Source organism: Aspergillus tanneri (assembly GCF_003426965.1).
Source record: "Aspergillus tanneri strain NIH1004 chromosome Unknown AapTan_8_pilon_pilon_pilon, whole genome shotgun sequence".
Lineage (NCBI taxonomy): Eukaryota > Fungi > Ascomycota > Eurotiomycetes > Eurotiales > Aspergillaceae > Aspergillus > Aspergillus tanneri.
In genome coordinates this window covers 1,718,457-1,731,910 of record NW_022984635.1, presented here as the reverse complement: position 1 = coordinate 1,731,910, position 13,454 = coordinate 1,718,457, and the positions used below count along the sequence as shown (strand labels likewise).

General features: G+C 51.4%; 5 protein-coding genes across 5 annotated transcripts; 3 read left to right on the top strand and 2 right to left on the bottom strand.

The window, feature by feature from the left end:
• Nucleotides 1-13: 13 nt before the first annotated feature.
• STT3 (dolichyl-diphosphooligosaccharide--protein glycosyltransferase subunit STT3) lies at nucleotides 14-2,615 on the top strand (the record flags this gene model as incomplete). The annotated part of the gene is made up of 6 exons (XM_033575742.1): nucleotides 14-143; nucleotides 223-246; nucleotides 354-434; nucleotides 505-1,098; nucleotides 1,147-2,278; nucleotides 2,345-2,615. The coding sequence occupies 6 exons, from the start codon at nucleotides 14-16 to the stop codon at nucleotides 2,613-2,615; spliced, it is 2,232 nt and encodes a 743-aa protein (XP_033421597.1).
• A 633-nt stretch (nucleotides 2,616-3,248) lies between these two features.
• Nucleotides 3,249-3,694, bottom strand: ATNIH1004_011175 (uncharacterized protein; the record flags this gene model as incomplete). The annotated part of the gene is made up of 3 exons (XM_033575741.1): nucleotides 3,249-3,340; nucleotides 3,415-3,539; nucleotides 3,681-3,694. The coding sequence occupies 3 exons, from the start codon at nucleotides 3,692-3,694 to the stop codon at nucleotides 3,249-3,251; spliced, it is 231 nt and encodes a 76-aa protein (XP_033421596.1).
• Nucleotides 3,695-4,444: 750 nt separating this feature from the next.
• On the top strand, nucleotides 4,445-7,240 carry ATNIH1004_011174 (RNA-processing protein PTA1; the record flags this gene model as incomplete). The annotated part of the gene is made up of 8 exons (XM_033575740.1): nucleotides 4,445-4,782; nucleotides 4,918-5,083; nucleotides 5,143-5,273; nucleotides 5,332-5,535; nucleotides 5,589-5,937; nucleotides 5,991-6,808; nucleotides 6,870-6,940; nucleotides 7,008-7,240. The coding sequence occupies 8 exons, from the start codon at nucleotides 4,445-4,447 to the stop codon at nucleotides 7,238-7,240; spliced, it is 2,310 nt and encodes a 769-aa protein (XP_033421595.1).
• Nucleotides 7,241-8,046: 806 nt separating this feature from the next.
• Nucleotides 8,047-10,369, bottom strand: ATNIH1004_011173 (uncharacterized protein; the record flags this gene model as incomplete). Its single annotated transcript, XM_033575739.1, has 4 exons — nucleotides 8,047-8,736; nucleotides 8,802-9,288; nucleotides 9,347-9,416; nucleotides 9,481-10,369. 4 exons carry the CDS (start codon nucleotides 10,367-10,369, stop codon nucleotides 8,047-8,049), a joined length of 2,136 nt encoding a protein of 711 aa, XP_033421594.1.
• A 1,398-nt stretch (nucleotides 10,370-11,767) lies between these two features.
• nop12 (rRNA-processing protein NOP12) lies at nucleotides 11,768-13,437 on the top strand (the record flags this gene model as incomplete). Its single annotated transcript, XM_033575738.1, has 2 exons — nucleotides 11,768-11,893; nucleotides 11,953-13,437. 2 exons carry the CDS (start codon nucleotides 11,768-11,770, stop codon nucleotides 13,435-13,437), a joined length of 1,611 nt encoding a protein of 536 aa, XP_033421593.1.
• Nucleotides 13,438-13,454: the final 17 nt, after the last annotated feature.

The window sequence follows — 13,454 nt, the reverse complement described above, 5'->3', positions numbered from 1 at the left end:
CCCCCTGGCCATTATGGCCGAATCTCCCGTCGATGTCCTCCTGAAGGGCAACTCCGGTAGAAACACTCGCGGCCTGCTACGGATTATCATCCTAGCTACTATTGCGGCCGCTGCCGTGTCTAGTCGACTGTTCAGTGTGATCCGTATGTGAGATGATAGCTTATCATCTATGGCATCGATGATTTGGCCAATTGCTCGGGGTGACTGACGTTTGTCTTCTAGGATTCGAAAGTATCATTCACGAATGTATGTCTGTCCCTATACGCGCTGGCTGCTGCAACTACGCCAATTGTCGACCTATCTGCCATCGTATCCCTACAATGTTCCGTGTTAACTCAGTTCAACTTCTACAGTCGATCCCTGGTTTAATTTCCGGGCCACAAAATACCTGGTTCAGAATGGGTTTTACAGCTTCTGGGATTGGTTCGATGACCGTAGGTTGTCCTCTTATCCGATCGATCCCCCAACCTGGTTATGCCATACTGATCGGTGATATCTGTCTAGGAACATGGCATCCCTTGGGACGTGTTACCGGTGGGACATTGTATCCAGGCCTCATGGTTACCAGTGGTGTGATTTACCACATCCTGCGATTTCTGACTATCCCCGTCGATATTCGCAATATCTGTGTCCTTCTTGCTCCGGGCTTCTCCGGTCTGACTGCGTTTGCAATGTATCTGCTGACCTGCGAAATGTCTACGTCGCCATCGGCTGGTCTCCTTGCGGCTGGCTTCATGGGCATTGTACCGGGGTACATCTCCCGATCGGTTGCGGGAAGCTATGATAACGAAGCCATTGCCATTTTCCTTCTGGTGTTTACCTTCTTCCTATGGATTAAGGCTGTTAAGAACGGCTCCATCATGTGGGGCGCTCTGACTGCGCTCTTCTACGGTTACATGGTGTCGGCCTGGGGTGGGTATGTTTTCATCACCAATCTGATCCCGTTGCATGTCTTTGTGCTCCTCTGCATGGGAAGATATAGCTCCCGGATCTATATCAGCTACACCACATGGTACGCCCTGGGTACTCTCGCCAGCATGCAAATTCCATTCGTTGGATTTCTGCCAATTCGGAACAGTGACCACATGTCCGCTTTGGGTAGGTCGGAGCTCGGGTGACCGGGAAAATGTGCTGACTTGTTTCCAGGCGTATTTGGATTGCTCCAGTTTGTAGCGTTTGCCGAATTCGTTCGCGGTTTCATTCCGGGCAAGCAATTCCAGCGGCTTCTTACCGCCACGATCATTATCGTCTTCAGTCTTGGTCTCGGTGGACTCAGCGCACTGTCTGTGTCTGGAGTGATTGCCCCTTGGAGTGGTCGGTTCTACTCTCTGTGGGATACCAGCTATGCTAAAATCCATATTCCCATTATTGCCTCGGTTTCGGAGCATCAGCCGACTGCTTGGCCCGCATTCTTCTTCGATCTGAACTTCTTGATCTGGCTCTTCCCCGCCGGTGTCTACCTGTGTTTCCGCGACCTCAAGGACGAACATGTCTTCGTCATTATTTACTCGGTGCTTGCCAGTTACTTTGCGGGCGTCATGGTGCGACTTATGTTGACTCTGACTCCCATAGTGTGCGTTGCCGCGGCTCTAGTGCTCTCCTCGATCCTTGATACCTACGTGTTTGCGTCGCCCGGACCGAACCCTAGACAAAAGGCGAATGAGGAGGCTGCTGCTTCAAATGGCCTGCGCTCCGCAAGGACACCAACCGTTGGCATTAGCTCGTACCTGTCCAAGGCCGTTGTCACGTCATCTGTGGTCGTGTACCTGCTTCTTTTTGTTGCCCACTGCACCTGGGTCACATCCAATGCCTATTCCTCGCCGTCTGTTGTCCTGGCTAGCCGGATGCCAGATGGAAGCCAGTTCATTATCGACGATTACCGTGAGGCATACTACTGGCTTCGACAGAATACTCCTCAGGACGCCAAAATCATGTCCTGGTGGGATTATGGTTACCAGATCGGTGGCATGGCGGATCGCCCGACTCTGGTTGACAACAACACATGGAACAACACGCACATTGCCACGGTTGGCAAGGCTATGAGCTCCCGCGAGGAAGTCAGCTATCCTATTCTCCGCCAACACGACGTAGATTACGTGCTGGTGGTCTTTGGTGGGCTGCTGGGCTACTCCGGCGATGACATCAACAAGTTCCTCTGGATGGTCCGAATTGCGGAGGGTATCTGGCCCGACGAGGTCAAGGAACGGGATTTTTTCACTGCCCGGGGCGAATATCGGGTGGACGACGAGGCCACCCCAACCATGCGCAACAGCTTGATGTAAGAGTCTCCCTCACCTTGATACGTAAAATTGGAGTTTTGGCAGGCACTAACGCGACGTCACAGGTACAAAATGTCATACTACAACTACAACTCGATGTTCCAGCCTGGCCAGGCCGTTGACCGTGTCCGTGGCTCCCGGCTCCCCGCCGAAGGACCCCAGCTCTCGACGCTGGAGGAAGCGTTCACCAGCGAAAACTGGATCATCCGTATCTACAAGGTCAAGGATCTGGATAATCTAGGCCGGGATCACGGTAGCGCCATGGCCTTTGATCGGGGCCAGAAGCGGAAAAGGGCGACCAAGAAGCGAGGACGGCGTGTCTTGCGAACTGAATGAAGAACGGAGTCCGAGATTCCCTGCCCCTCCGATGGTGGTTCCCGAGGATAAGCCGGTCCTCTTTGATTCGTTTAGCAAGTTGCTTCCTTTTAATTTTTCTCCCTTGTTTTCAAATTCTATTTTGTTGTATTTGTGACCACCATTTTAGACGGACACGTAGATGTTGATCAAAATACGTCATATGGACCATGAACATTTACTCCCGAGTGGAGCTACTACGTACATAGGAGGCATTGCTTTCCCGCACAGAAAGAGAAGGGTGGTATCTTCGCTTATTGGACAATGGTAGATATACAGATAAGAATAAGAATGTCAAAACAAATCAGGACCAGCGGAGGCAGGCGATCTCCTTAAGGAGCATGCGGAATATCGTGCACGAGTTCCGTTGCACGCATCCCAAATACATTAACACTTGGACAACCCACTCCCAATCTGGATCGGATTCTCTGGCCCAATAGGTAGCGGAGGTTGCGGAGAGAAGATTGCAAAAAACTAGCCCTCTCTCTGCTTTCTCCGCTCCATGCTGCGGAAAAACAAAGCCCATCAAACCCATCAATCAATATACTCCGAACCCCGTTACACCATAGCCGACAGTAGGTACCGCGCTCGAAATAGGTAGGGGAATGTCACCGTCTACTGCTTCTTGGATTGCGACGAGGCGGGGGTATCGGGGACTTTTACGTCGGAGAACTCATCCTGGCCAACGGCTCGGATGGTGTATGCGTCTTTCCACCGGAGGGTAGGTTAGCAGATGGTGTTTCGTCCTGGGTGTAACGGTAGATCAGATTCTAATACGTACAGACACCAATGGTAAAAGTGACCAGAGCCAGACCAGTGGCAGCGTTCTTGAAGAGATAGGGTCGACGGGCACGCAACAGAGCTGCACCAGCCCGGTAGTCCTTGCCATAGTAGGTTGAGTTGAAACTGAAGGAGTCCAAAAGGTATGTTTGGTCAGTGATTGTTATTCAATCATGAAGTAAGAGAGAGACAGATGAGGTTCTCGACAAGTTATGGAAGAGATCACGAGGGGATTCAGAATTGGGTAATTCAGCGCATTGAACATACATTCCACTGGCCATTTTGATAGGGGAAGTGGTAGTTACTGTGGTGCAAACACAGAGAAAAGAAGCAACGTCGTCGGGTTGTTCAAGATTGATGAATCTGTCGAAGCCAAAGTCGAAGTAGAAATCGCCGGGATTACCGTACCGTATCGTACGATATGATACGTACCCTACTAACCACCTAGTGCCGTAGGTATAAGGGATACATAGCCATAGATTGGATAGAAGAAGGTTGATTGCAGCAGCATTGTTTAGAGGAAGTTAAAGTTATTAAGATTCATTCAGCTGGAATCTATCATATCAGAGTCCATCCCAGCATTCGGTGTTCTGCCATCACTGGTGGTCCATATGGATGATGAATCCTTTTGTTCCCATCCGGCTCGGTCAAACTGCCGCTCCGGTTCCCCATCAGCTTCATCATTCATTCGGTCCATCAGAGCAATTCATCTATCCACCCACCTTCTCTCCTCGTAGTTCTCCTTCCTGTTCTCTCTTGTTATTCCTCTTTCCCGCTTTGTGAATCTATTTGAATCCCCCCTTATTTCTTATCTTTTCTTTTTTTTTTTTTCTTGTTTTTCAAACGTGGATGGAACCTGTTGCGCTCCGAAACGCTGGCTTTGTTTGCTCTCCCTTCAATTCCTTAAGCCCGTTCGTTCGCCGTAGTCTTGACAACTGTCACAACTTGCTCGTCACCATTTAGCAGTTACGTTTCCCCTTCAACCATCCGGTCAGTTTCAGCCGCTTTCTGTTCTTCCGCGCGGTCCATTAATGGCCCAGTCGGATGGCCATCTTGTCGACCAGATTGCCCAGCTCAATGCTGCCCGCAATCTGGTCCTGGGAGATGCGGCCTTCTATAATCAGATCGTGAATGGTGTTCTTCCGATTATTGGCGCGCGCGCGCGATTGGAGTTGCGACGATGGGGGTCAGAGTTCTTAGCAGAGACGTTCGCCAGTCCGGCGCTGCCGGCAGCCCAGAAGGAACAGTTGGGCACGGATGTGTTGCAAACAATACGGGATATATTGCTGCTACCGGAGGGGGACAAATTGGTTTTGACGAATATAGTGCAGACGGCTGCCAGCCTGTATCCGCTGGTTTTTAGACATGTGTAGGTCAACCAGCGCTGGTTTCTGCTCTGTTCGCTCGGTCTCGTAGATGTCTGCAATATGCAGGTGACGGCCTTTTTTTTTCGATCATCACGTTGAATGGGTCGTGCTGCTGCTAACCCAATCTCACATCACAGCATTAACCATCCAGAAGATCGAGAGGCTTGGGAGAACGTGACCGCAATTAAGCACGACATTCTTCGACGATGGGACTCATTTCCGTACCCGGTCAAGGTCTGCTGTATCAAGTTCGTGCAGCGTGTCGTCCAAATGCAGACACATGGTCTCATATCCGACCCGAGAGTACGTACAAGGGAGTTCTTGAGTTTGGTCATCGCAAGGCTGCTGACAATTGTCCCTAGCGGCCGGAGCAAAACGAAACTTCGCTGGCTATCGTTCCTAGAAATCATGCCTTCCTATCTCTCCCGAATCTCGAAGCAGAGGCCTCAGGTCTGCTGGACAGACTTTTATACGTCTTTCAGGAGGAATCGAGGTATTTCGACTGCATGCCTAGTATAGTCTGGGAATGCCGCGCTAATAACCCGATGCAGTGACCCCCTCCTGGTAAATGCGACCTTGAACTGTCTGTCGGTCCTCGTTCGGTCGCGCCAGTCTGTTGGCAATAAGATTATCAACGCAATTCTAAACTTCTTTCCTGCGAAGCATGTGCGCTCTCCAGTGACCCCGACGATCCGGGTCGGGATCAAATCGATGGAACGGACGGCGAAAGCGTTGATGATCAATATCTTAAAGAGGTGTGAAGGTACAACTGTCTTATCTTATAGCGAGAATCTAATTTCTTGTCTAGGAGCCCCAATCATCCACTTGCAGGGAAAATGCAACATTATGTGGAACGATTGATACAGTCACGCCTGGAAACCGCGGATGATACTTCCCGAAAGCGCGCCTCGCCATCTGAACCCACAGATGGCCTCGACAGCGCCAAACGGGCGCGACTCGATGCCGAAACACCTCCCTTGCTAAAGATTCCCCCGATGCCTCCTGGCCCGAATAGCTATGCGCAGCTCTATACCCTCACAAATGATGCCGGTCTTTCGTCCTTCGACGTGAAGCAGTTGCCTGCCGATATGCTTGTCAAGATTGTGATTCCTCTCCTCGCTCGGGTTGACCAGTCTCTGTTGAATCAAGCGGTCGATGTAGGTTGAAGATGTAACAAACAAAAAAGACCAATTCCTAACGCCCATTTTAGGCCATAAGGATGCGATATCAAACGCTGCAGAAACAACAGTCCTCGCAGCCTCCTCCAGAAGAAGATGATGACTACGAGCCCGAATATCAGCCTATGGATGTCCCAGAGCCAATGGCTGAGCAGACAGGTGCTATGTCCATGGACACGGCAGATCTTGAGCCCGATCTAGTGTCCCTTGGCCCATTTGTCTTGCCTCAGCCTCCCCCGCTGAGTGAAGAGGAGGCGGCCGAGGTCGGTCGGAGCGCCGTCGGCCGGGTGTTTGGTATGCTGGCCTCGAGTGATGTGGCAGCGACTGCCGCAAAGGGGAAAAGTCAGCAACAGCTAGGATTTGCAAGACTCGCTGGCAGTACATTCGACCGAGATGCCTGGGTCACTATGCTCACGAGACTTGCGACCAGATCACCGGCGGGCCTGGAAATGCAGGGCAAAAAGTCAGAGGATGCGGCGTCGAGGCGGAAACCAACGATATCGAACTCTATCCGGGAGACGTTATATCGTTACATTCTCGAGGACTTTCGAGGACGCGTGAACGTCGGTATAATGTGGCTGAACGAGGAATGGTACAATGACCGGGTTCAGATGAAGTTCGCCGCCTCCCAGCGAGTCGAGGAAGACGAAGAGGCATCCGTGCCGTTGCACTACGACCACTGGGTTTTGCGCCTCCTAGATGGGTTCTTGCCATATCTAGATTCACGCGATACCAAGATCTTCATTCGATTCCTGAGTGAGATCCCGGAAGTGACCATCGCTATCACACAGCGTGTGGCCAGCCTGGCCAAGGATCCCGAGAGAGTCAATCTCTGCGTCCACTCTTTACAGTGCGTCTCCTCCCCGCCTCTCTCGATGTGTTTCTTCAATAGTGACTGACGCATGCACCAGATATCTCATCCTGTTTCGGCCTCCAGCAAGAGAGATATGTCTCAATGCTCTGGAGGACGTGTACCAAAGCTGTATATATTTCCTTCCTGTTCCATCACTCCCATACGACCAGCCCAACTGACCGTTTCTCTAATCTAGACGAGGAATCACGACCAGCCGCCGGGAAAGTCCTGGCCAAATGGCGCCCACAGAAATCCGACCAACATCAACCACCACCACCATCTGATCAACAGCAATCCACCCTTACAACCCGCCCCGCCACACAGAGCACGGACTCAGCCAGCGAACTCAGATCTACAGATCCCAATCCGGCAACGCCTCCCGCGTCGCAGAACCTCGAGCAACAGCCATCAGACCCTGTCCCTTCCTGATCCGATTCTGGCTGTGGTTCCTGAAATGCCCAAACTGTTTTGTATGAATGATTGATCTGGTTGCTCCTGCGCCATAATAGACAGATAGCCCATGTACTCTAACAGATCTGACGATACCATCTTTCTTGTATTCAATTTTTATTATCGGTCGTAACAGCGTGAAATATGTATGTGTATCTATACATGTAAGTGTACATGCACATACTTTAGGATAGGATCAGACCAATTATCATTACCGAGAGAACCATTACCGTACGCTTATTTTATTTCTCATGGACGTCTTTGTCACGGTTTGATTGCTTCATTGTAGCAAAACCCCAATTCTATTCTAAGCCGTCGTGTGCAGGTTCATCCAAGGAAAAAGAATGATGGATGATGAATAGGTAAAAAGGATAGGTAGGATAGGATAGGAAAGGCGAGGTCAGACACAAATCATTGAATATACATGACACCAGTATTTGGTATGGAGTAGGTATGTGTCATGGAGCAAAGAACACAAAAAAAAACAAAACAAAAAAAAAAAAAAAAAAAAAAAAAAAAAAAAAAACCAGTCAGAGGGTAATAATTATTGAGTCAGAAAGAAGCTCCAATGCATCCCGTTCGCCCATATTCACACATCAAAAAAAAAAAAAAAGGTAGCTTTATTCATCCCTGTGTTTCCAGTCGTACATGCCAAACCTTACATACATCAAAAACTCTGCAACACCTGATCGAAGCCCTATACAGAAAAAAAAAAAAAAAAAAAAAGGCAAAAGATCCATCCCTAAGAAACAAGCGTGGTTTTTATTTTAAAAACATGGCTCTTTCTAGCGAGCGGCCATTTGACTCGAGCTTGACCCGCCAAGTATTCCCGCTGATTGATGAAGGGAGTTGACCGGTTTGGACGATAGAGGCGGCGAGGTATTTGCGGCTGCTGAGTGGAAGAGACCTAGTCGCGCTGGAGGAGGGGAATAGGCAGGATTTCGCGAAGAGCCATGCGATGATCGGTGGTCAAGGCCACTGTACGAGGCTGCATGTGGTTTCCGTACATCTAACGGTGAGGAGCTTAACGATCGGAATCCAGATCTCCGGTCAGGATCATATTCAGCTTGTCCGAACGGCCCTTGTGTCTGGTGCGGTGGCTCTTGCTCGGTGCCGTAAGGAGTGTTATTTGTGGAAGAGTTGGCCGCTGACAGGTTCTCTGCAATTGTGGAGGCTGATCCATTGGGCGCATTGATATCCACGACTCGCTTCTGGGCCGCTGGGGTTGTGTACGCAGGGGCCCGCGAGTTCTCAAACACCCGACTTTGGGGTCGTTGGGGCATCTGTTGCTGATGCTGTTGCTGTTGCAGCTGGTGATGGTGGATCGGATGCTGCGGGTTTGCCCAAGGTGTCTGTTCCAGGAAAGCTTCCTCCGCAGCAGTGCGGAATGCGTTCGATGGCATCACCGACATTGTCCCGCGCGGGGGTAAGTTTGTCGAATGGCGGACAGCTGGGGCTCTTGTTTCAAAGGATATCTGCGCACAACGGCCAAATTAGGACTACCAACGACGACAGAATAGTGGATATTGGGGTCACTCACGCCCATCTTTTCCAGGTCCTCCTCGAGCTCGGACGGTCGTGCGGCAGGCAGTGAAGGTGCGGCCGGGAAACCAACGTATTTTGCGACGCCAGCCAAAATCGATACCTCCTGATTGTATGCAGTCTGCTGGGTGATTTGTTGCGAACGGCGCGTGGGGAACGGAATGTAATGCTGGGGGCTGACCTCGTCGGTCTTGAATCGGTCATGTTGGATGGAATAGAACCGCTTGCTGATGGAGCTCGAATGCTTTTCGCGAATATCCCGAGCCCGCTGGAAGTACGTGCTATGCGACTGGGCTCGCTCTGCCAGGCTCTTGTTCAGCAGAGCATTGATCCGATACTGAAACAATGTCTGCTCGTACTTAATCTTGGCATCACGGTATCGCTGGACACACTCCAGCTGCCGCAGAAGTTCTGGGTGTGTCGGGCTGGGCCCACTCAGCATTTCCAGCTCACGGTTCAACTTGGAAATTCGCTCGTCGTAGATTCTAACGGCTCCGTTAGTGTGCTAAGACTAGTCCGACCGAAGCTCTCCCGGGCACTCACTTATCACGCAACGTTGCAAATTCTCGCTCTAGTACCGCTAAGGAATCCATAGCAGACATCCTTTTAGCCGCTACCCGTCGGAAGTCAGTATTGCGAGCAGGCGATGTGGTATATGGAACAGGGCCATGACTCACACTCTTCTTCCAGTTTTGCCGCGGCTTCACCATCTTCTGCTTCGTCCACTTGTTCTGCAGCGCCATCATCCCCCAGGTTATCATCGCCACCGCATTCGGCCCCAGTTTCAGCCGCACCGTCAACTTCTTCGTCAACGTCCCGAGTTTTCCGTGGTTTTCGTTTGCCTTTCTTGTTCTTCTTACCTTTAGCAGGAGGTGCTGGCAAGTCAGATTCAGGTACGTCGTCGACTGGGGTATCATCCTCGTGGGGTTTCGGAGGCTCTTCAATCGGCTCAGGTGATAAAGCGATATCGTCTGCAGGAGGATCGCTCAGTTCACTCTTCAAGGAGCCGCGGCGCTTCTGAGGTGGTTCGTCCTCTTCGTCGATCTCAACTCCCACGGCATCGCCGGATTCAAGGCGTTTTCGTTTCTTGTTAAAACTCTCCCGAAGGGTGGAATCATCAAGCGCAGGTGTTTCCTCAGCCGACTCGATAACCCGGTTGCTTTTTAAACGAGGCTTGCTGGGTGAATCATCGGCCACATGCTCTTCTTCATCGTCATCGACGTCATCATACGTGGTCGACTGGGCCAGCTTGCTGGGGCTGGGGCCATAATTCGTCGTGCTCACGACAATGTTTGTTCTCGGACGAAGATTGTTGGGCGAATCCTCGATACGCTCTGTTTCTGCCTCGGAGTCGTTGTCCGGAGCCACTTTCTCGGGTTTGGGAGACTCATAATCGGACGGGATGTTCTCGTAGAGGTCATCGATTTCACTCAAGCTACTCGACCGTCCGTCGTCGTCAATGAGCGAATCGTCCAGATATGGATTTCGCTCGCCATTGGTGGCGGCGGAGCCGGCCACTGTTGGCGGACCAACGGAATTCGCATCTCTACTCTCGGCCACTTCCATTTGCAATAGAGAGGAGTGCACCGAAGTTGTTGGGACTTAAAAAATAAATAAATAAAAGGTGAAAGGAGGAGGAAAAACGGACAAGCTGGAAAGTTGGTTTGTGAAGGTTGGCGGTCAAAATGAGGGTATAATCGGCTCAGAACCTACACCAATCGAATTACAGGTTAGTGATAAAAGAGCAACCATGATCGATGAGAAAGACAACTAGATCAGACGAGGGCAAAGTAAAAGATGAGACGAATAAAAGAATAAAAGCCAAAGAAGGAAAAAATTAACACTTGAAGGTGTTGAGAACAGAGGGAGCAACCAAGGTCGCCAGAAGGCGGTGCGGAGATTTGATCACCCCCAGATTTGGTGGTAATCGTTCGCTCCCGGCTTGGGCGCTGGGGACTGCGCCGGCTTAACCCTCACATCTCAAGCGTTGTTCGAGTACCAAAGCCAAAAGTCATCGCACAGAGATCGGGATGAAACCATCGACAAGATTGTCAACCCTTTCAAACGTACCATTCATCAATGCGCCAATCGCGGAAGCCAGCGATGGGCACAGCGACCGAGAACGAATCCCGTAGCCACCGCAGTCGCGGAGACAAAGCTCAAACGAGCCGATTAAACACAATGGGACCAACCCAACTTGCAGTATCGCAAGATTAGTAGATGCCGCCTGGAGTCATGCACCAACAAGCACCCCGTGTGTGGGAGGGGGGGAGTCCGATCGAGCGAGGAGCGACAAGGTGGAGGTGGAGGTGGACTTCAGGAAGCGGGCAATCCGACCAATGCAGTGTTGCGGGACGACGGGGCGGCACGGACGAGAAAAAGGGTGGAGGTCAAGAAAAGCGAGGATTCATGGGCGACATCGAAAGGCCACGACAAGAACCGCAATAGAGCCGCTGGAAGGGAGCGAAGAGGTCGATCGACCGACTGGTGACTGACGGGGCGAGGGAGGAAGAGCGAGAGCGAGAGTGCGAAGAGACACTGACAGAGAGCGTCACGCGGTATTCCGCCCGTCACCGTTCTGCCGGACCTATACCCACCGCCTTCTGGAGACGTATCGTATCGTATCCGCGGTCGCTGGTCTACTCTGGCGAGATTGGCTCTGGATGTTCCGATGAGGCCGGTGGAGATGCAGCTTCTCTGGTCGAATAGTGTGACAATGGCTCTCTATAAAGGTCGGGTTAAGTCACTCAAAGAACTCGCCAACATAAAGCAATCCATACGGCGAGATTCCGTCCGCGTATTTCCCACGTGACCGTCCTCTATGCCGTCGCCAAGACCCAAAAAAAAAAAAGAAATACCAGAAGAGAGCAGTAAAAATCTCCACCATTTGTCATTAGCCTTGTCGTCGTTCCTTTGGATAATCTATACTCAAGGACACGGACATCTCTCGGTCTCCAGCACAAAATGGGTAAAAAATCCAAATCCCAGACTGCGAGCGTAGTGGCATCAGACAAGGCTGAAGCTTCTCTTCCCTTTTTGGGCGGAAATGCCTCCGTGGATCCAGGTCTAGCATCGCTATTTGAGAAGAGTGTGCGTATCTACTCCTTTGGTCGAGAATACTACAACTAACTTAGTGCTCAATTCTCCAGGCGGGTCCAGTGAAAATCCCCTCGGTCTCAACCAGCGCCGCGATATCAAAACTAGACCCCAATGCTTCCGACGATGAAAGTGCAGAGGAGGGAGAGGCGTCCGACTCGGAAGAGAGGTCGGCCGACGAAGATGAAGTTATGCAGGAAACTTCCGAAGTCTCTGACGATTTTGACACGAAGGAAGCCTCCGAGGTTTCCAGCCGGAAGCGAAAGAGGACAAATACCGAGGATCTTGAAGAGACATACATGCGTCGTATAGCGAAAGAGGAGGAAAAGGAATCAGAGAAACGTCGTGCGGAGAAGACAAAACGACAAAAAGTCGAAGATGAAGATGGTGCGCATGACGATAGCAACGAAGACGATGCCTCTGAGCAACCCCAAGAGGAGGAGAGTTCAGAGGAGGAAGAGGAGGGACTCACCGTTCCAAAGCACGAGACGCAATCCGGAGACGCCAACTCCCCAGAGATTGAGAAGTCAAACCGAACCATTTTCCTGGGCAACGTTTCTAATGAGGCTATCAAATCAAAGACTGCAAAGAAGATACTCATGAAACATGTAGGGTCATTCCTCTCAACCCTCCCTGAGTCCTCGGGTCCTCATAAGGTGGAATCAATTCGTTTCCGTTCCACGGCTTTTGCAAGTGGCGGGCGTGTCCCCAAGCGGGCGGCCTTTACCAAACGGGAACTTCTGGATGACACTACACCCAGCACCAATGCATACGTTGTCTACAGTACTCTACAGGCAGCGCGGAAGGCGCCCGCCGCTTTGAATGGTACAGTGGTTCTGGATCGCCATCTGCGCGTCGATAGCGTCGCGCATCCCTCGAAAATCGACAACAGACGGTGCGTTTTTGTCGGGAACCTTGATTTCGTGGACCATGAGGCCGCTCCGGAGGAGGATGAGGAAAAGAAGAAGAAGAAGAAAAGCAGAGCCCCAGCTGACGTGGAGGAAGGTCTGTGGCGGACTTTCAACGCCCATACCACGGGAACCAAGGAGAACAAGGTCCAAGGCAATGTCGAGTCGGTCCGCGTCATTCGGGACCGTGCCACTCGCGTTGGCAAAGGGTTCGCCTATGTCCAATTTTACGACCAAAACTGCGTAGAGGAGGCCCTGCTCCTCAATGGGAAGAAATTCCCGCCCATGCTGCCACGAAACCTCCGGGTGACGCGGGCCAAGAAGATTGTGAAGAAGCGCGAGGAAACTGCCCCTCAACAGAAGGCACTTCGCGACGCCGACAAGACGCTCCAGGGTCGCGCAGGCCAACTGTTTGGAAAAGCTGGCGCGGCCAAGGTGAAGACCAACGCAACGAAATCTATCTCGCAAAATTCCCTGGTTTTCGAAGGCCACCGGGCGACTAAAGATGGCTCATCCCGCATACGCGTGAAGACAAAGAGCCGCGGTTCAAAGGGCAAGCCTAATGGCAGGAGCACCAGGCGAGCTGCGGCCTACCGAGCTTCGGGGGGGAAGAAAGGCAAGACGGGCTGATAGTAAAGGGGTTGAAT